Source organism: Brachyhypopomus gauderio, unplaced genomic scaffold, assembly GCF_052324685.1.
Source record: "Brachyhypopomus gauderio isolate BG-103 unplaced genomic scaffold, BGAUD_0.2 sc50, whole genome shotgun sequence".
Lineage (NCBI taxonomy): Eukaryota > Metazoa > Chordata > Actinopteri > Gymnotiformes > Hypopomidae > Brachyhypopomus > Brachyhypopomus gauderio.
Window position 1 is genome coordinate 2,346,714 of NW_027506875.1, and position 22,490 is coordinate 2,369,203.

At 42.6% G+C, this 22,490-nt stretch overlaps 1 protein-coding gene and 2 long non-coding RNA genes across 17 annotated transcripts in view; all 3 read right to left on the reverse strand.

Moving 5' to 3' along the window:
- Positions 1-4,931: 4,931 nt before the first annotated feature.
- On the reverse strand, positions 4,932-6,403 carry LOC143487822 (uncharacterized). Its single transcript, XR_013124385.1, has 3 exons — positions 5,957-6,403; positions 5,412-5,550; positions 4,932-5,265 (listed from the first exon to the last, which is right to left on the reverse strand). It is a non-coding gene; the product is annotated as an uncharacterized LOC143487822 (long non-coding RNA).
- A 263-nt stretch (positions 6,404-6,666) lies between these two features.
- Positions 6,667-8,856, reverse strand: LOC143487823 (uncharacterized). Of its 2 annotated transcripts, XR_013124387.1 has the most exons (9): positions 8,751-8,856; positions 8,523-8,639; positions 8,304-8,404; positions 8,051-8,209; positions 7,864-7,925; positions 7,655-7,783; positions 7,172-7,267; positions 6,979-7,088; positions 6,667-6,807 (listed from the first exon to the last, which is right to left on the reverse strand). It is a non-coding gene; the product is annotated as an uncharacterized LOC143487823 (long non-coding RNA). The 2 variants fall into 2 exon arrangements; XR_013124386.1 differs by having other exon boundaries at positions 6,979-7,783.
- Positions 8,857-11,243: 2,387 nt separating this feature from the next.
- Positions 11,244-22,490, reverse strand: part of LOC143487815 (NACHT, LRR and PYD domains-containing protein 3-like) — a 98,531-nt gene continuing 87,284 nt past the window's right edge. For 4 of the 14 annotated variants that reach the window (XM_076987015.1, XM_076987016.1, XM_076987014.1 and 1 more), the window contains 6 exons: positions 16,577-16,753; positions 15,995-16,171; positions 13,729-13,905; positions 12,795-12,971; positions 12,303-12,479; positions 11,248-12,201 (listed from right to left, as the gene is read on the reverse strand). In XM_076987015.1, the coding sequence (XP_076843130.1) occupies positions 12,183-12,201; positions 12,303-12,479; positions 12,795-12,971; positions 13,729-13,905; positions 15,995-16,171; positions 16,577-16,753 (904 nt within the window). In that variant the 3' untranslated portion in view covers positions 11,248-12,182. Of the gene's footprint in view, positions 12,202-12,302; positions 12,480-12,794; positions 12,972-13,728; positions 13,906-15,994; positions 16,172-16,576; positions 16,754-22,490 lie in introns of all 14 variants that reach the window. The other 10 variants (XM_076987004.1, XM_076987003.1, XM_076987006.1 and 7 more) reach the window with 7 other exon arrangements.

The following is a 22,490-nucleotide window of genomic DNA, read 5'->3' on the forward strand; positions in this document are numbered from 1 at the left end:
AACAGAACATATTCAATCATGTGATCTGTTTGAGGTCTTTCAATCAGGTTTTAGGAGGAATCACAGCACTGAAACTGCTCGTTAGGGTTGGCAATGACTTGCTGATGTCAGCTGACCAAGGACTGCTGAGTCCTCTTGTACTGTTGGACCTTACTGCAGCCTTTGATACGGTGTCTCATAGCCTTTTACTAACTCGGCTCAATAACACGGTTGGTGTAACTGGTACTGCATTAGCTTGGTTTCAATCGTATCTTTCTGGTAGGCAGCAGTTTGTCTCAATGCGAAGTTTTCGATCTGACACATGCTCCTTGTCACATGGTGTCCCCCAGGGCTCTGTTCTCGGGCCCCTGCTCTTTATTTTGTATATCCTTCCTCTTGGTGACATCATTAGACATCATGGGCTGCTGTTTCACTGTTTTGCTGATGATGTCCAGATATATATTTGTTCAAAACCGTACCACAGCTTGCCACCTGGTGCCTTGCTGAAATGCTTAACTGATGTGAGGGCTTGGATGACTGAGAACTTCCTGAGCTTAAATAATAATAAATCTGAAGCCATCATAATTGCTTCTCCTGCTACTGTCAGGAGGCTTAGTGACACTACTGTCTGTATCCCTGGTTTTGTTGTCTCTACCTCAACACTAGTGAGAAATCTCGGAGTAATCGTTTGACTCACATATCAACAACACATGTAGGACAGCTTTTTTCCATCTCAAAAATATCTCTAGGATTCGCCCTTTTCTCTCTCTCACTGCCGCCGAGACTATAGTCCAGGCATTTGTTACTTCCAGACTTGACTACTGCAATGCCCTGTTGTGCGGCCTCCCTGCTCGGGCTTTGAGCAGGTTGCAATATGTGCAGAATTCTGCTGCTAGGGTACTGACCCATACAAGATCTTGGGAGCATATTACTCCAGTCCTAAGTGTAGGGGTTTCACCTACTAATCCTTTAAAGTAGATATAATTAGTTTTACCTTAATTATTAATCAGTCTCATTAATTTAGAATCAGTCTCATATTCTAATTATACCAGAACCATAACATTTAGTTATCAACTAAAAGGTAATTAATGGTTTGGTATCTGAAGGATTTAACTATGAATTCTTTGGAGGTTTTGGCAACAACCACTTTTGAATGACATCAACACAGACAATTTGGTGAAAATAAATGATACATTTATTTAAAACCAACTATTCTAAAACAAACAACATCAACAAGGATCAGTATATTTACAGTGCAGACTGGGTATCTATTGTGTGTGTAAAAAGGGGAGGAGTGTAATGTGTGCACGCGCGTGTGAGGAGGCGGGGGTTGTAGTCTCAGTTCTCCTATGGAGAACAAAGCAACTAAAATGGCGCCGACTTTAAACAGTAGAGCAGCGCGACTATGTTAATGAGCTCAGCTGGTTTATTCCAACGTGGTCAGAACAAAGGGTAATGGAGCTGGCTTAATAACTAAAAATTAATGTGGTGTGTCTGAAAATGGGGAAGACTACAAGTTGTTCATTAATTAGATAAATAAAAACATGGAGAGATTGCATGCAAGGTGGAGAACTTTGTGTGTACAAATCTTAATGAAGATTATGAAAAAGTTAAGCACATTCAGAATGTATTAGCAGAAAGCTTGGTTAACTCTACAGTTCAAATAACTTTGCCCTTTTATAAACTATGCCCAGCGGTTAGAGTCTCACGTGTTGAGGATTTGGGGTAGTGTCGTTGTCCTCCCTGAATTAGGAGGGAATTTCCACCGCAGGCTCCTCGTTGATAAAGCGACATCGTCCAGGTGTGCTGGGAAACGTCCTTCTGGATATGAAGTCCAGGAATGAGAGTCTCGTTCAGGATTTAACTACAGGGAATTGATCGCCTTTGTTTCAGTCCGTGTGGCCGCGTTAACAAGCTTGATTGGAGTCGTTCGGTGAATCTGTTGTCGCGGTAACGTTGATCGGTTGCTGGTTAGATTACACCGTAACTCGGGCTCGTAATACGACTTTCAGCTGTTTGTTGTTAGTCGTACCAAAGTTCGCGTGTTCTCAAACAAAACCGTAGAGAGAGAAATGGCGGAGCCTCTCTTTAATAGGTCTAACCTCGGTGTCAGTCAAACCAGAGAGAGAGTGATGAATGGCTGTTCAGGGTAGAGTCCTGCACCGGGTTGGGTACCCGCGGGTACCCACGGGTACGGGCAAATAGATGCTGAAACGGGTGGGTTTTACACATACCGAAATTTTACGGGTGGGTATGCGGGCGGGTAAGTTAAAATACGGGTGGGTATGCGGGCGGGTAAGTTAAATAAGTGGTCATTTTTAGTAGGCTTTTATTTGCTACGTAATGAACATAGTGTTACATTTTGCCTGATTAGCGCCTCCCGATGGTGGTGGCGAAGCTCAAGGGAGCTTACATATACCGTAGCTCCGTTGGCCAGAGTGGGCTGAACTTTACTCTTTCTGAACTCTTTCTGCGGGCTGAACTTTACCTGTTCTGGGGTAATACCCAAACTTCGGTTCTTTTCCAGCGGAAACATGAGCAGAGGCTGGTTATAACGCAGTACCGGGCATTTATTGTAGCTTGCTTGGTGGTTACAAAGCAAATGGGTGGCCGTGCTAGAACAAGGAAAAATGACGAGAGAGAACTTGGCGTTTAGGATTTGTGATCCAAGAGCGCAGAACGCAGCTCAAACCTGGGACTGTGGACGATATACTGTTCCTGCACAGTAACCTAGGATAGATTTGTGAACATGCGATTTTATTTAGTTGTTATACTGGCATTTGTTCCCTCTCGTTTTGCAGTTGCTAATTTTAGATAGGAATAGCCATACTGTTCCTGCACAGCAACCTTATATTTTATTTTGTGTTGTACTGACGTTTATTCAGAGGCGCATTGAAAAATAAAGTGCTCTATAGGAATACTTTCGATTTGTGTGATTTTTCACGGGCACGGGTGGGTAACGGGTAGAATATTAACGGGTCCGGGTGGGTACGGATTTAACTTTGAAATAGCCACGGGTTCGCGGGCGGGTGGGTGCTGTACTCTGCGGATATGGGTGGGTACAGGTCTCAAAAATCGGACCCGTGCAGGACTCTAGTTCAGGGTATTTAAACACCTGAACTGTAGACACACCCTTACTTCCGTCAAAGCAAGCTTGTTCCATGTGTTGCCAGTGGTACTGCCACCTGCTGGTTTAGCATGGTACCTACATAAGTCGTCTTCATTAGCTTCTAGTAAAGTACCGAATACAATACAAATTGCTTATGTTGGTGTTTAAATCCTTGCACGACCTTGCCCCTTCTTACCTAAGTAGTCTATTGCAACCATACTCTCCTGTGCGTACTCTTCGCTCCTCAAGCCTCCATCTGCTCGAGGTCCCACATACTAAGTTAAGCACCATTGGAAATAGAGCATTTTGTGTTGCAGGTCCAAAGGTGTGGAATAGTCTTCCCGACGCACTGCGAGCTTGTTCATCTTTAGATGTTTTTAAAACCAGTCTCAAAACTCATATTTTTAAACTAGCATATGAATGATACTATGTATCTGTCTCTATGGACATTTTAAGTTGTATGTGCACTTACCTTTTTTATTTTATTATTATCTATTGTACAGTGTCCTTGGGTCACTTGAAAGGCGCTTTTAAATAAAATGTATTATTATTATTATTATTATTATTATTAATAAATCAGACTAATCAGAGAGGGTTTAAACATTTAAATCAGACTAATCAGAGAGGGTTTAAAAATTTAATCAGAGATTACGCTTACGCTCTGAGCGTGAACAATTGTAGACAGGGACGGGGACAGGAAACGTGTGAGAGTAATCATCACAGTCATGAAAAATGCTACCATGAAACTGCATAAACAGATGCAAAGGTTTATATAAAACTACTGATAGTAGTAGTACTATCAAAATCACAAAGGTTTATATAAAACTACTGATAGTGGTAGTACTATCAAAATCACATAAAGGTTTATATAAAACTACTGATAGTGGTAGTACTATCAAAATCACATAAAGGTTTATATAAAACTACTGATAGTGGTAGTACTATCAAAATCACATAAAGGTTTATATAAAACTACTGATAGTGGTAGTACTATCAAAATCACATAAAGGTTTATATAAAACTACTGATAGTGGTAGCACTATCACAATCACATAAAGGTTTATATAAAACTACTGATAGTAGTAGTACTATCAAAATCACATAAAGGTTTATATAAAACTACTGATAGTAGTAGTACTATCACAATCACATAAAGGTTTATATAAAACTACTGATAGTGGTAGTACTATCAAAATCACATAAAGGTTTATATAAAACTACTGATAGTGGTAGTACTATCAAAATCACATAAAGGTTTATATAAAACTACTGATAGTGGTAGTACTATCAAAATCACATAAAGGTTTATATAAAACTACTGATAGTGGTAGTACTATCAAAATCACATAAAGGTTTATATAAAACTACTGATAGTGGTAGTACTATCAAAATCACATAAAGGTTTATATAAAACTACTGATAGTGGTAGTACTATCAAAATCACATAAAGGTTTATATAAAACTACTGATAGTGGTAGTACTATCAAAATCACATAAAGGTTTATATAAAACTACTGATAGTGGTAGTACTGTGGTAGCGGACGAGCCTTGAGCCTTATATAAAACTACTGATAGTGGTAGTACTGTGGTAGCGGACGAGCCTTGAACTTGGGCACCTGGGAACACAGTGGGAACTCTACATCAGGTTGCGTACATCAAATAGCAGCACAAACTCTTCGAACTAGAGGAAACGCTGTTATTCATAGCCAGATATATCTCTTCAACCCGAAGTTAATGGCTTTTGTCGAGGAAATTCTCCGTCACAACAACCGGGGTCTCTCTGTAAGAAAAGATACAAGCTCGGAGAGTGACAATTAGTGAAAGCAACACACACACACGTTGGTTACTTTACCAAATCACTCTAGTTTATTGTTCAAACCTCCAATCCTTTTATAGTTTTAGGGCTGGTCGGTCATGTGAAACACTGTCAGCGCAATTACAGTCAGATGATGTATTCGTAAGTACATGACATGATTGAATATATGTGTGCCAGACATTAGATGTAAGAATAAATTCTGCACTCTCAAGGGAACATGTTCTGCTGGGCCTGCTGTCTGTCTGGAACATGGAACATGTCACCCGCCTGGAACATGTCCTCACTCCCGTCTTCTCTCTGTCTAGTCTCCTTGGCCCGATGGATGACCTCAAACTTCTTCTTTCGGTTGCATGCTATGTCTCTGGGAAAACAGTTTTTGTAGTCTATATTTCTGATTTCTATCACACTTTAGATATTTCTGTGAAAATATGATTCAAGCAAAATATACAATAGGTATAGATAACGGGATACACACAAAACAGCTACAATACTAGCCAACTTGCTTACCAAACCACTGATCAGCATCATCTTCCTGATCAAAGGCAAAACTCATAACACGAGATGGAGCACCGTACACATAAGGATTAGAAGATTCTCCTTGCTGCTGCACGTCCATCTTCAAAGTCTGAAGCGTCTGAAACTTTAGCTAACAATATTAGTTCCGTTAGTTACATAGTACCGCTAGTCTGTGGTTAGAAATCAGCCTGGCACTAGTTAGCACGCTATCTTAATGTCAATAACTTCATAGTCGGTTAATTTTATGTTGAAATTATTCCCAAAAGTGTCAGGGCTGTACCCGGAGCCGCTCCTCCTGTTGCCACAGGAGGGCACTCACGAGCCAGTGCTCGCTCCCGAGCCAACACTCGTGCACAGACCGGCGTTAGTTCACGAACACGTTCACGCGCACACGCAATCAGCAGTGACGACCTGCAGCTGTTCTCCTCCCTATTTTAGGAGGACGCTGCAGAGTCTCATTGCTGAGTTGTTTGTTGCGTCTCCACGCGCTTTCAGCCAGCCTCTCTTTGCGTTTTAAGTCTCCTCGTTGTACTCACCTTATTCGCTGTTTTCTCTCTCATTTTTCCGAGTTCGCTCACCTCTTCGCCACTCTGGCCATTCTCAAGTTTTCCAGCCCTGTTATTTCTCTATCAAGTTTGGTTTGTTATTTTGAGGGTTTTTCGTTTGATCCCAGTCGTGGTTTGAGAGCCAGCTACTTCTCCTGGCGTCTTCAGTTTGTTTCTTTTGTTTTGGGTTCCTCGCGTTGAATATTCCGCGATCTTTTTGGTTTCTCTTTCTGTTTCGTGTTTTCCTCCGTTCTTCCCCTTCACTGAGGTTTTTTTTTTGGCGCTTTTCCCGCATTCCTTTTGGCGGAGGTTTCAGTTCACTGTTTTATTTTGTGGTCGGCATTTGGGTCTTCCCTAGTCTACATTCAGTAAGGGTTTAATCTCTAACTGGCAGTTGGCAGCAGGAAGGAGCAGGTGATTAACGGCAGGTGTCAGTACTCGGGCGATTGTGAGTGAGGGAGTGACCGTGAGTGAGAGGGCGTGCGCAGCGCTAGAGTGGGCGTGTGTGTGGAGGGAGGTGTGTGCACGCGCCCTCTGGTGGCTTCTGGGCTGACCCACCGTAACATACTGATAATGATCAGTCCTTTAATCTGTTTATATATCTTAGGACAAAAATGAAGTGTAATGGGCTTAATTTCAGGAACTGGACAACAATAGTTCTATTTCAAAAATTTTATTACCACATCTGGAGAATATTGGGAGCATATGTCTCCACAAATGTATGTCTAAAGATTGAGCTGGTGGGTTGTGGACGAAATGGGGTTGCGATCATCCAAAACTCTTGTCGCCGAATATAAGACAATCCTCACAGCAGTGCCCCATAATCTAGTAGAAAACCATTCCTGGACAGAAGAGACAGTTACACTAACAAAAGGGGAAACTCATTTTAATGCTCTTGATTTCAGAAAAAAAAAAATGAACGAGTGTCCCAATCCTAATCAAGTCCATACAGTGTATACAATATGATTATTTCAAACCTAAACACCCATTACCAATTTCACAATGAACCTTACTTTACCATCTACTCCTCGACATCCTTGCAGAGATCCCAATCACGTGCAAATGTCATTTCCGCCTGGTAACGGTTAAACCCTTCCAGCTTCTTTAAAATAAGAATTGTGACCTTAAGGGGAAAAATGTACAACTTAGCATTGCCGTAACTTAGGAAGAAACTGGCAGGCTCAAATGGATTTAATAAGACCTTACCTCAGGTGTGATGACATCAAGCACAAAAGAGACATTTCTGATCTCGCGCTTATCAAGTTTTAAAACTGTGAATGCCTTTTCCATAATAGCAGTAGTCTGTAAAAAATTAATAATAATGATTTTTGTTCTTCAACTGAACCGAGTCCACTCAGGTTAGCTGAGCATGGTACAATGACAAGCTAATGGTTAAAGGAAACACTGGCTGGAATTATTATTACTATTATATTTATTACATTGGTACAATAATGTGCGCCATTCCTCCAGCAGAAATCATATACACAATTTGATCACAAAGGTGTCAGGAAATTCATTTATACCTCTAGACCTATCTGTACTACTCATTACATTCACAGACTCGCATGGACCATGGAATGGCATAGAAGGGTTGGTGTTCTTCCTGAAAGTCAGTGTACATATTCTGAACATGCAAGAATATTTATAAGATTACATGCAGTAATACCAAGGATAAGATAATTGCTTTACCTGTTTTTCGTCAAAAACGCAGAAACGACGTTCATTCATAGCTTTCATTTTTACATTGAAAGTAGGGTTGTTGTAAAGGAACTGTCGATGTGACTTTACAGTCCCAGATAAAAGATCATCTTGCAGTTTCTGTAGAAATTGATAACTTGAAATGCATGTTTTACAACAAACTTTCAAAATTTAAACATTGGAACATTTACTTCTCATACCAGAATTTCCCTGTCCTCGATCAAGTCTGCAACCAGGCCTTACCGCAACGCTTCATGGTGTTCTACAATACAAATGGCAAAGTGAGGATAATGAAATAGGGTCACAAATAGGGCCACAAACAGGGTCATTTGTGCCAGTTAACCACTATCTCCCCATTACATTAGTAATCTAGATAGGAGGTTCCACCTTTCATATGGGTAAGGCATAGGGAGATGGCATCCACAACTAAATGGAGCGTCCTTGAACAGTGTGGAGACGGTAACGCCTGCACAGTCACTGTGCAACCATCCATCACAGTAATCACACTGGATCCACTCCACTCGTTTAATGTGGGAATGCATAGTTCTGAAAACATACAAACAGGAATACATACAAAGAAATCTGTAACACTAAACTGTACATGTATCTAAAGAGTACAGTTAATGCAGAAACTGCTCACCGTTTCCCTGACTTCTGGAAAATGCAAGCGCTGATGTCTTGAGCAATGCAGTTATGTGCTGTAGCACCTTGGTCATTTCTCTCAACGCGTGATGGGAAGTCCTATGAAACAATTATTTATCAGTACAAACAATGTCATACAACACCTATCATGCCATCAGAACACTCATGTCATTCGGTAATAAGTTCCAGTATATCTGTATGTATAACTTAATCATACCTCAGACACCATATTCCTCACCAGGCAGGAAGCATGGTACAAACGTAAATGGCAAATCTGTCCATAATGAAGAGTGTCTTCTGATATTTTGGCAGCTCTCATATCCATCTCTGCCATCTGTTGCACAAACAGAAACATGGAAATATTTTTACAGTGTAACAACTACAAATTTTAAAACATGCAGTAGTATTTATGTCATGCTGAAACAAACACGTACAAATCACATACCGTGCAAACGAACACACCGCAGTTGACACTGTCATTTTGTTTCCATGACTGTGCACTTGAAACTTTCCACCCATTCAGTGAATCATGTTGTCGAAATATGTTTCTGAAAAAACAGCCATTATATATATATATATATATATATATATATATATATATATATATATATATATATATATATATATACACACACACACAGATAGATAGATAGACTCCAAGTCAGGAAGCGCGACCTGGATGATGCGCTCAGCGGAGTGCACTACCCTGTATAGAGACTTCCGGTCCTGCTTGGTGCTGTTGCCGAACCAGGAAGTGATGTTCCCCGTGAGGATGCTCTCGATGGTGCACGAGTAGAAGTTTCGCATTACCTTGGAGGGCAGTCTGAAGTCCCAAAGTCGACGAAGGTGGAAAAGATGCTTCCGGGCCTTCCTTGCCTGGATGTGACGTGGATGTGACGAGACCAGGACAGGTCCTGCGTGATATTAACTCCAAGGTATTTGAAGCTGTCTACTCTGTCCACAGTGGCGTTGTTGATCCTCAAGGGCTGGTAGCTCCTCGTCTGTCTCCTGCTGTAGTCCACTATCAGCTCCTTGGTTTTGCTGACGTTCAGTAGGAGATTATTATCCCAGCACCAGTTTTCCAGGCGTGAAATCTCCTCCAGGTAGGCTCTCATCGTTGTTGGAGATGAGGCCAACTACCACAGTGTCGTCAGCAAACTTTATGATGGATGTGGAGCTGGAAGTGGCCACGCAGTCGTATGCATATAGTGAGTACAGTAGAGGACTCAAAACACACCCTTGAGGAGCCCCAATGCTGAGGTTGAGTGAGGGGGAGAGATGATTGCCGACCGACACCCTTTGTGTTCTGTCTGTCAGGAAGTTGGAGATCCAGTGACACAAGGATGAATGAAGTCCTAAATCTTCCAGCTTGGTGTTAAGGGTGGAGGGAATAATCGTGTTGAACGCTGAGCTGTAGTCGATGAACAGCATTCTAACATAACTATTCCTCCCAGTGTCCAGGTGAGACAGAGCAGAGTGGAGCAGGTGCGAGATGGCATTGTCTGTGGACCGGTTAATACGGCAGATGGTGGCTGCCATTACTCCTGTTTTAAAGAAAAATGGCTTGGACCCTGAAAATCTGGTGAACTACAGGCCTATCTCCAATCTTCCTTTCCTCGTCAAAACTCTAGAACGGACTGTAGCTACCCAGTTAACTGAACACATTGAATCAAATGAGCTGTTTGAGGTGTTTCAGTCCGGCTTTAGGAGAAATCATAGCACTGAAACTGCACTAGTGAGGGTGGTTAATGACCTTCTTATAGCAGCTGACCAGGGGTTGGTAAATTTACTCATACTATTAGACCTGACAGCTGCATTTGACACAGTCTGCCACAAGACATTACTAACTCTGCTCTGTAATCTGATAAAAGCTGTTGGATAAAAGCACAGCCGTGTGTAAACTGTGCAACATGGAGGTGAAATATTGTGGGAATACCACAAATCTGAGAAATCATTTAACGCGACACCATCCTGATATTCAAAAAACGCCAGAACCCAAACAAACTCCACTACAGAAGGCATTTGCGATTAAACTATCTACAAGTTCTCCCCGTGCCAAAAAAAAATAACCGAAGTGCTTGAATTCCACCTTTTAAAGGTGCATGAACCCTGCAAACATGACTTTGTTCATTGCGCTGAAGCGCGGCGCGCGCGGAGTTACAGAATTCGAGAGGTGCACGCGATTACGTTGTTTTCGGCGCGCGGACCCTCACGCCGGTCGCGACGCGTCAAGATATACTTAGTATAAAGCTGTGAAGTTTTCTCAACAGTTGGCAATATTGTTACTGCAAAATGGAGCTGTCTCACTCCTCAACAGTTGGCAATATTGTTACTGCACAAAGGAGCTGTCTCACTCCTCAACATGTTGATCAATATTGTTACTGCACAAAGGAGCTGTCTCACTCCTCAACATGTTGATCAATATTGTTACTGCACAAAGGAGCTGTCTCACTCCTCAACATGTTGATCAATATTGTTACTGCACAAAGGAGCTGTCTCACTCCTCAACATGTTGATCAATATTGTTACTGCACAAAGGAGCTGTCTCACTCCTCAACAGTTGGCAATATTGTTACTGCACAAAGGAGCTGTCTCACTCCTCAACATGTTGATCAATATTGTTACTGCACAAAGGAGCTGTCTCACTCCTCAACAGTTGGCAATATTGTTACTGCACAAAGGAGCTGTCTCACTCCTCAACATGTTGATCAATATTGTTACTGCACAAAGGAGCTGTCTCACTCCTCAACATGCTGATCAATATTGTTACTGCACAAAGGAGCTGTCTCACTCCTCAACATGTTGATCAGCTCCTTTTCTTGCAGAAAAATTTGACAATCTCCAAGATGTCAGAAAGCAGTCATGAATAAATATTAGTTTTTGGACCTTAATGTTTAATATTCAGAAGTATGTTCATAAATGTTTTTGTTACATGTAAAAAAAAAAAAAAAAAAACAACTTAATTTGCAATTTAAAAGGCTGTTCAAAACCGCTTTCAATGCCTTTTCTGGTAAAGGAGCTATGTGGAAGAGTGTGCATTAATTGATATTAAAAAAAAGAATGTAACTGTTGTTCACAGTATAAACACTAATATCTTAATACATTTTAATAAAGTTTGAGTGTTCCTTGTATCATTACAACATTTCACATTCAAACTACACTTTTTATTGTAACTGAAATGTCCCTACAAGAATCGATATTGAATCGGATCGAATCAAATCGAAAATCGAATTGAATCGGGACCTTGTGAATCGAAATCGAATCGAAATGGGAAATCAGAGGCGATACCCACCCCTAGTTTCAGGACAAGTGTGTGTGAGGCTGTGTGATCACTGTACGACAGATGAGGTCGAGACAGAGATGCACTTTCTTCTGCAATGTGAAAAATTCAGACCAACTTTACACACATAAAGATAATCCCAAACTTCCAAACATTAACACAAACTGAACAACTACAAATCATCCTAGGAGGGGGCCTCAGCGCCCCCTCGCTGCTAAATATGTAACTACATGTCACAGTCTGAGAGACAGTGGGAAACACCCCCCCCCCCCCCTTCAGTTTCAGAATGTAAATAATTGAAATGATAACTTTCCCAAAATGTTATCATATTATTATTGTCATTTGTTGTTTGTCATTGTTATCATTGTTGTAATGCTGTGGCAACACTGTACCTTATACAGTCTTGCTAATAAAGCTATATTGAATTGAAAAAAAAGAATTGAATTGTGTGTGTTCAGGTTAAGTGTGTTTGTGTCCGTGTAAGGTAGGCATATGTGTGTGTGTGTGTGTGTGTGTGTGTGTGTGTGTGTGTGTGTGTGTGTGTGTGGTCATCTCTGTATATGAGCCTCAGATCAGTTCAGATCCACAGAAATGTCTTCACAGACATAGGCTGATACTGTAAGACAGAAAATAGGACAGAATCAGACATCACACTCTTTACACAAACTCAATCAGTGTAAACACTCACTGTAAAGAGTCAGTAAATCAGTAACTCACTCTAGTATCTCCAGTGTACAGTGTGGATCCTCCAGTAGAGCAGAGAGCTGCTTCACTCCTGAGTCTCCTGGTTCATTGTAGTCCAGATTCAGCTCTCTCAGGTGTGATGAGGGGTTTGACCTCAGAGCTGAACACAGAGCAGCACAGCCTTCCTCTCTAATACTGCAGCTAGACAGACTGTAGAGAGAAGGAGAAAAACTCCTCACACTTACACATCAACACATACATGAACACACACAGGCATTGTGTGTGTATTCAGGACAGACATGCAGTGATGTGTGTGTGTGTGTGTGTGTGTGTGTGTGTGAGTGTGTAGAGATAGAACAAGCAAGAAAGTGTATGTGAACCTAATTAATACAGGGACAGCGTGTGTCTCAGAGGAAAAGGGGGGATACTGACTGTGTGTGTGTGTGTGTGTGTGTGTGTGTGTGTGTGTGTGTGTGTGTGTGTGTGTAGGTGTGTGTATAAAGAGTCAGTAAGTCAGTAACTCACTCTAGTTTCTCCAGTGTACAGTGTGGATCCTCCAGTAGAGCAGAGAGCTGCTTCACTCCTGAGTCTCCTGGTTCATTGTAGTGCAGATTCAGCTTTCTCAGTTGTGATGAGGGGTTTGACCTCAGAGCTGAACACAGAGCAGCACAGCCTTCCTCTCCAATACTGCAGCTAGACAGTCTGTAGAAAGAAGGAGAAAAACTCAGATTTACATATCAACACATACGTGAACACACACAGACATTGTGTGTGTATTCAGGACAGACATGGAGTGATGTGTGTGTGTGTAGAGATAGAACAAGCAAGAAAGTGTGTATGTGAATCTAATTAATACAGTGATAGCGTGTGTCTCAGAGGAAAAAGGGGGATACTGACTGTGTGTGTGTGTGTGACTACCTGCTTACAATGACTGATACAAAACACAGAACTACGTTGATAAAGTCCAGATTCAGTGAACACAGCCTGGCCATCCAGACCACCCGTTACAAATCATGAGAAAAGAAATCATGGCTTCCAGAGAGCAGAGACTCTGCAGCAGTGTAACAGTGTGACTGTAGAGACAGAGCTGCACTTCCTCACTGAATGTGGAACATTTCACCAAATACCTCAGATCTACTTCACAACATTTGTGCTGTTGTTCACTCCAACTTAACTCTCTAATACCCACAAACTCCCCACCCTGCTGGAGAAGAGAAAGAAAGCAGCACTTTAGTGAGGAGATGTGTGACACACACACACACACACACACACACACACACACACACACACACACACACACACACACACACACACACACAGACGACCTGGTTCTGCTGTCCCCACTGAGCAGGTCTACAGCAGAACCTGAGCCTGCTGGAGCAGTACTGACAGAACTGGACCTGGAGCAGAGAGAGTGTGTGTGTGTGGTGTATAAAGAGTCAGTAAGTCAGTAACTCACTCTAGTTTCTCCAGTGTACAGTGTGGATACTTCAGTAGAGCAGAGAGCTGCTTCACTCCTGAGTCTCCTGGTTTATTCTTGTTCAGATTCAGCACTCTCAGGTGTGATGAGGGGTTTGACCTCACAGCTGAACACAGAGCAGCACAGCCTTCCTCTCTAATACTGCACTCAGACAAACTGTAGAGAGAAGGAGAAAAACTCCTCACACTTACACATCAACACACATGTGAACACAAACACAGACACTGTGTGTGTATTCAGGACAGACATTAGATTAAGAGATTCTTTATTTGTCACATGTATAAGTTGTGGCGATACAAGATACACAGTGAAATGAATATGTGACTGTTCCAAGACTATGCAGCAGTAAAATAGAATTACAATTTACAATTAAATATATAGATAATTCAACAATTAAAGTACAATTTACAGTATTTATAAGCTATTAAATATAAACTATAGAAGTAAAAAAAAAATCAGAATAAATAAATCTCCCATATACATATAAATGAATCTATAAGTGACTGTGTGACTGATAAGGTGGTTGTGTGTCTGATGAAGAGCAGAATGGAATGGACCTTGTCTATTATGTGTTTAGTGTGTCTGGTGAGTTTAGTGTCTGAATGACCTGAGGGTAAAGGCAGTGATGCAGTGTGTGTGTGTGTGTGTGTGTGTGTGTGTTTGTAGAGAGAGAACAAACAAGAAAGTGTGTATACAGAGATAGTGGGTGTATCAGAGGAATAACGGGGATATTGACTACACTGTAAAAAATGTTTGTTGAATTTACGGTAATAAACTAGAAAATAGCAACAGTAAAAGATCATAAAGTAGAAAACAGTATATCACTGTAACAGATGCAATTGTTTACTTTAAAAAAATAAACAGTATATAAAATTAATTTTTACAGTCATAATATGTAGAAAGCACACATTTTTTTATGTTAATTTCAATATTTTAGGTAAAATATATTGGAAAATTCCGTAATGTAGTAAACAAGGAATTACGCTAAAAAAAAATAAAAAATATTCAGTCTAAATTACAGATTTTGCTGATGAGTAGCCTATACATTTCAATTTACAGTGAAAACCATTCATCAATCAGCAAAATCGCACCTTGATTTCTACAGAAATAAAATGCTAAAAATATGGCCAGTGGTGAAAGGTAAAGCATGTTGAAATATAGGACAATGTACTGCCATTTTAGAAATTGTCTTTGTAAATATGGGTCAAATATTTATACATATAAGGAATACCATATTTTCTGGAACATAAGGTGCACTTAAAAGTTTTCGATATTCAAGTCTTGTGCTATCATTGCTGCCTTCAGTGGAATGGTGACTGTAGAGACGCTTCTCCCGCTGTTCTTTACTCAATTACGTTTTACGTAATGTTCTCTGATTAGTTTATCGCTGCCAGCGTACACATTACGTATCTGTGTCAGGGACAGATTTTTGAATTCAGTGCACATACAAGGCGCACTGCTGATTTTTGACAAAATTTAAGGCTTTTCTGCTTAAAGTCTGGAAACTTGTGTAGCGTCGGTCCACTGGGGGCGGCGCTACTTCCCATGAGCCCCCGCGGCTCCGTTATTGATATGCGTTATGTGTAAGTGTTATGACATGACATGCTGTTGTTGATTATGTATTTGATTATATGTTTTGTTAGTCACCCTGTATTAGTTTATGTAGTTGTACATTGTCTGAGTCTACCTACCGTGTTTGTGTAATGTTATAGTGCTAATGACCTGCCCTTATGTTTCACGTATTGTGTTTAATACGCGTGGTTACGGCTTCATGTGTGATTACATTGCTAAGGCAAAATAGAAGTGGCTCGTTGTCTTAAAATGTGGCAACAACTGGGAGGCCCTAGTGATGGCGGCCTGCCAGTAATTTACTGTGAAGTTGGACTTTACAATCAAATACTGTAAAATAATAATGGTTGTAATGTGTTCATCATAGAGATAAACAGTAAAACAGTTGTTTTTAAAATTATTCACCATAAATAGGTTTATTTTTAGAAGTTGTTAATTTTACAGCGTATTATTGTAAGCTGTAAAGTCATTTTCCATAAAAAGAACAGTTCTAAATGATGAATCTTACGGTTGTCAAAAAAGATACCGTAGTGTTTTTTACATTGTCACCATTTTTTTTACGGTGAAGTTCTGGCAACCACAGCTGCCAGTCTTTTACCGTAAATTTAACGGATTTTTTTTACAGTGTATGTGTGTGTGTGTGTGTGTATAAAGAGTCAGTAAGTCAGTTACTCACTCTAGTTTCTCCAGTGTACAGTGTCGATCCTTCAGTAGAGCAGAGAGCTGCTTCACTCCTGAGTCTCCTGGTTCATTCTTGTTCAGATTCAGCTCTCTCAGGTGTGATGAGGGGTTTGACCTCAGAGCTGAACACAGAGCAGCACAGCCTTCCTCTCTAATCCAGCACCAAGACACACTGTAGAGAGAAGGAGGCACACACATACGCACACACACACACACACACACACACACAGATCTGAGCGGGAAAACCGCGCGTGGAACCTTCACACTACAGCGGTCATCATGCGTGTGCACTGTGGTTTCTCCAAGTGCCCAAAATGAGTCTGGAGCAGCAAAATCAGGATAAAATCATGTAGAGATGAATATTCATATTTAACACACATCACCTAAACACGTCTTCTTCATAAACACACAGAACCTATACGACCCATATATGAATTTTGCCCTAAACCCTAGGGTTAGGGTTAGACAGACTGAGTGAGGATATTGACTGTGTGTGTGTGTGTGTGTGTGTGTGTGTGTGTGTGTGTGTGTGTGTGTGTGTGGGCGTGTATAAAGAGTCAGTAAGTCAGTAACTCACTCTAGTTTCTCCAGTGTACAGTGTGGATCCTCCAGAAGAGCAGAGAGATGCTTCACTCCTGAGTCTCTTGGTTCATTGTAGTTCAGTTTCAGCTCTCTCAGGTGTGATGAGGGGTTTGACCTCAGAGCTGAACACAGAGCAGCACAGCCTTCCTCTGTAATACTGCACTCAGACAGACTGTAGAGAGAAGGAGAAAAACTCCTCACACTTACACATCAACACACACTCACACAAACAGACACTGGCTGCATCTCAATTCAGGGGCTGCAGCCTACGTAGACCGCATTCCACGGTGGCCACACACTTCGAAGGCCGGGTAGGCTGCATCTCACGGCTGTTAAATGAAACAGTCTAGTCTTCGCAAGACGTATGTTTGCGTGACCACGCTCTGCCCCGTTACATACGTGTTAGCGCGCTGTCCGACAAATATCACATCAACCCATGGGTTAAAGCAAGAAATTTTCATTTGACTGAAAATTTTTCCTGGCAAAAGACAATGCCAGCAATTACTGAAAATGTGGTGTAGCCTCTTTTGTCTAATTCTACACAATAAACACATTTATAAAGTATATTTATCTAAACAGCCTGTGTAATGAGAGAAGAGAGAATCTATGAAGCGACAAAATGCAACACCTGAGCTATAAATGTACATAAATGTTTTTATAATGGAGTTATCTGGGGGTCCTCTTCCAGAACATTGTTTAAAGATCAAGTCAAATTTAGTGAATCCTGGTGAGTTTTAAAATGGTATGAAGCTCTCTTGTTTTTATCAGATTCACTATCGCAAAAACATAAGCAGTAAGATTACCTGGTTTATCTTACAAAAAAATTTTATGTCCAAAAATGGCAAATTTAATCGCACCACTGGATGGAATGGAAGAAATGCGCCTTTTTTCTTCGACTATTAAAGCTAAATGAAGAAAAGTCTGTGATCGAGAGATTCTTCAGTATAAATAACCATAACTTCTATATTTCACTACAAATTCAAATAAAATTTGAAATGTAGTCACTTTATAGTATGGACATGACAGTATAATATTCAAAATGAATGAACAAATGAATATTTAATGATTAATCTTTAAATTAATTAATAAATAAGTCAGGTAATCATTATGGTGAAATTAAAAAAAACTACATTTCTATTAATATTCTGAGAAAACGCTGTAACCTAAAGATTCTGTTAACACAATTAAGACACAATATGATAAAAACAGGTGTGTAGGCATGATTAATTCATTATTTATTTATTTATTACTGTTATTAAAATTATCTGATACAAGACAACTCAAATAAATTATGTCAATAAAGTTTAAAAGTATTGCAACTATTATGATTATAGTTAGTTTAAATATATAAAATATTTAATAAATATTTCGTGTTGGTTTATTAGGACTGTGACGATGGGGTCGTGGCGAAGGATGAGACACTGAATCCTCCTTTAGACTGACGTCGCTTTTATTTTAAATAGAAATTGCGCAATAGCGCACACGGAACACGTATACACACACACTGAGACGTGTAGACTTTAGACAACGACGAGCACAGGACACTGCGCGAGCGCACATTAAATAGACAGACCACATTAGCCCCATGTGATTACGAGACGATTCACAGGTGAGACACATTATTCACACAACAAAGCTATCACCACGGAGTTCCGAAAACGCAGACAGAGCACGTGGACAACGTTTACACACGCCCAAAAGGGAGGGGCCGGGGTCCTCAACGTGACAGACGCCCCCTCCAAGGGCACTACCCGTCCCGGGGTGCCAACAGGACCGAGTGCCCCGAACCCACGACGATGGGCGGATCCGACGCGCTCAGTCCTGCGTCTGGGAGGTGACTGCCCTCGGGGAAGCGTCCGCCACGGACCGCCTAGAACACCCTCCCTGGGAACATAGGGGAAAAGACGTTAGACACGTTACACGGGACATTCACAAACACGCACACAGGCACATTGACACATAGAGGAACGAATGGGAAAAATGGGTTAGGAATACAGATGGGAAGACTGACGAACACAGGCACACACACACATGAAACAGGCGCCAGGCTGCGCGCCAGAAGGATAGCGATGAGGGGAGTAAGATCGGGAGCCACTGGTGCTGCAGGCGCTGCGGTGGGCGGTGCTCCTCCTGCCCTTGCTGCAAACCCTCCACCGGGCGCAGCGCGGTTGGCCGACGTGGCAGGTGCAGCGCGGTTGGCCGACGCGGCAGGTGCAGCGCGGTTGGTCCCAACCCTCGGTGGGCCGTACGGGAAACCCTCCTCGCCCGTGGATCTCCCTCCGGACCTGGCAGTGGGAGTGGCCTCCTCCGCTTCCATCTCCTCGTCACTGCCACGGCTCCAGCTCATGGGCTGTCCCGAGCTGCCACCCCGGGAACAGTCCATGTCGCTGGCTGGGGAGAGCTCGGGGGATGAACCCGCCTCTGGACTCCTCCTCCTCTTCGCCGTCCCGGCGGACAGTTCAGAGGGGGAAGGGCTCTCCTCCTCCTCCGTGTAGGAGCCCTCGGACGGAGGGTACTCCCCATTCTCCTCCTCCTCCCCACCGTCTTCCTCGGGGCATGCGGAGCACTCCGACGGGGAGGGGTACTCCTCCTCGTCACACTCTTGCTCCTCGCCCTCTTCCTCGCCCTCCTCGACGGGGGGAGAGGGAACTACGGGCGGAGGGAGGTAGTCCTCTTCCTCTGACTCCTCCTCCTCCTCTTCACCGTAGTCGACGGTGGAGACATCGTCTAGCGACGGAGGGTAGGCTTCCTCCCCCTCCCCACCGTAGTCGACGGTGGAGGCTTTGCCTAGAGACGGAGGATAGTCCTCTTCCTCCTCCCCCTCGCTTGGCGAATCCTCCTCCCCAAACTCGCTCTCTGGAGTGCTCTCCGTCGAGCAAAGCACGAACGCACCCATCCTCAGAGGCGAGGGTTCGCGGGAAGGAGAGGGGTGTCGCTCTCGCCATATCCGCCGTGCCTGCTCGAGGAAGTTGTCTGCTATCTCGGGGACGGAGGATTCCCGAGCCATGCGCAGCATATAGGCGCATAGCGGGTCCTGCTCCATGAGCTCGGGGTTGGCGGTGGCTTGGCAGCGCTGGCCAGGAGAAGAGGCGCGATGGCGCCGCTTGCTGGCTCGATTGCCCCTCTTCGGTCGGGTGGCATAGCCCGGCATGGTGTCTCACACGGCTCGTCGTTATGTGACGATGGGGTCGTGGCGAAGGATGAGACACTGAATCCTCCTTTAGACTGACGTCACTTTTATTTTAAATAGAAATTGCGCAATAGCGCACACGGAACACGTATACACACACACTGAGACGTGTAGACTTTAGACAACGACGAGCACAGGACACTGCGCGAGCGCACATTAAATAGACAGACCACATTAGCCCCATGTGATTACGAGACGATTCACAGGTGAGACACATTATTCACACAACAAAGCTATCACCACGGAGTTCCGAAAACGCAGACAGAGCACGTGGACAACGTTTACACATGCCCAAAAGGGAGGGGCCGGGGTCCTCAACGTGACAAGGACATAAATTATGTGATTTTGTATTACGCCTTACGGTCTGACCACCTGTACCGGCTCAAAAAAAAACACTCTTATATTTCTGATAAAAATTTAACTTTATCAGAATAAGGATAAAATACTGAATTTATCTTACATCTACCTCTGAAGCTCTTCGGATATCTGAAATACAGGCGGTCCCCGGGTTATTACGACGTCGTGCGTCGTGTTTGGTGTGCGCGGCGGAAGAATACACGGTTATGCGGCTCGGGACCGAGGAGGACGAGAAGCCTCTCGCTGCAGCCTGCAGGAAGGCGGAGTTGGACATCCAACCCCGCCCACATCCAACTCCACCCTCTTCTCAAGTCCGAAGCCACGCCCATGTTACGTTCGAAACTCGGACTGTTTTTGCTCCCAGTAAACAGAACTTCCAGAACTTCCAGATTTTAATTAGTTTAACAGATGCCAAGAAAAACACTCACATGTTATTGACCAAAATGTATGTTTTTATTATCCCACATGAATAATTTAAGTCTTAGAACAATCTTTTTAGATGTTTCTTGAATAGTTTAATTGACAGTTCTGAATATGTACAGGACATACAAATTATTGAAATTACATTACTCTCTTACCCAAAGGTACAGCAATAAAATAAATATTAATGTAGCAACAGTGGTCAACTTTACTAAAACAAGGCACAGGGAAAGGCACATGATAAGACACTGAGCCATCGTCAGTGTCACTGGGGTGCGTGGTGGCAACATCATAATGTGCTTAGCCATTAGTCAGAATAGTGTCGTGCCACTCTTGGTCTCTACAACACTGCCATATCACTAGAGTTGCTCAGGTGTGTCGCCATTTGCGAAAGTGGGCTGGGCTGCTTGAGTACACTAAACACCAACATTACTATTACACCCAGTGCTTAATTTGTAAATCAAACGATGCCGGAACGCAAACAGCGGCATGAGACAAGGGGTCACTGAGGCCAACAATGTAACCGGATCGCACACAAAGCCCAACGCTTAGGCGCACAAATGTCAAAATAACAAGCCAATTCGTATATATATAAATTACTTTTAAATTATTGTTTAGTGTTTTAGTTTAGTGTATTAATTAGTGTTTTATAAGTGTTTTAAGCGCAGAAGTGCATTTTAAGTGCATTTTCAAGTACTTTAGCCTAAATTCCAGCACTTTTCAAATCTGAAACACAAAGCAACATTAAAATTGGTCAGGTAATTGTTCCTTCCCCTGTTTTTGAGGGGTGTTTCTTTATACTACCACATCGTTTCAGGAGGACACTAAAAAATGTGACGCGCGCGATGTGTACGGAGTCGCGCGCTACGGTCACTCACGAAAGTATAACTAGCTTTATGGGAGACACGGAAAGGCATAGCTAAAAAGGAGAGCTCATGTGATTTAAGAATGTGGATTTTGTGTTTAAAAATGTCTTTTATAGAATTATTTGTTCAATTAATTGGTTCAACACAGACAGATTTCTTCATAACTTATAATTGGTAGGCTTGAAAGTTACCGGATCGAGGCAGACAGTTCCCGGAACGCACCCTTCAAAATGAAAGAGTTCCCGGATCCTGTTCCGGCAGGATCCAGCTCAAATTAAGCCCTGATTACACCCCTTCTCCATTACCAACATACCCCTTCTCCATCACCAACATTACCAGTAAACAGTAAACATTACCATTTTAATTGTGTACTTATAGTAGCAGGGTTGCCAACTCTCACGCACTGAGCGTGGGACACACGCATTTGACCGTCTTCACACGCTCTCACGCCACACATCCGATTTCTCACGCCGAAAAAATCTATTTACTTTGATCTACATCTATGATTCAATGAGTTACTAGTTCGCTCTGGCGCCAACCACCCGCGAGCGATAGATCGCGATATAATACTTAATTTGTGTCCATTTTACATCCCCCCGTCAACATTTTACGTTCGCCACCCAATAAATAAAAATAATGAATAACATACGTGGAACAATACACAAAGTAAACGAGGTATGTGTAATTTAAGCGCAACGACGTGTCTCTTGAACACTTGTGAGTCATGCGTATTTTCAAGTGCCACACAGTTATTCTCGAATGAAGAAGTAGTGGGTTGGCGCACGAGAGCGCATTAGAGGGTGGAGTTGGATGTGGGCGGGGTTGGATGTCCAACTCCGCCTTCCTGCAGGCTGCAGCGAGACATACTTGAGGAGGACGGCGTCAGGATAGGATAACTGCGTGCAGTACGTTATTCGCGTACAGTATGTACCTTTGTTCCGACAAAGCCTGGTTAAAGCAAGCACCCACACTACGCAAAGTAAAGCCTTTATGGCGTAATCGCGGTGGCTCCACCCGTGCGCGAGAGCCTCGCGCGCTGGCGATTCGCGAGGTCGTGCACCTCTTGAATTTTGTAA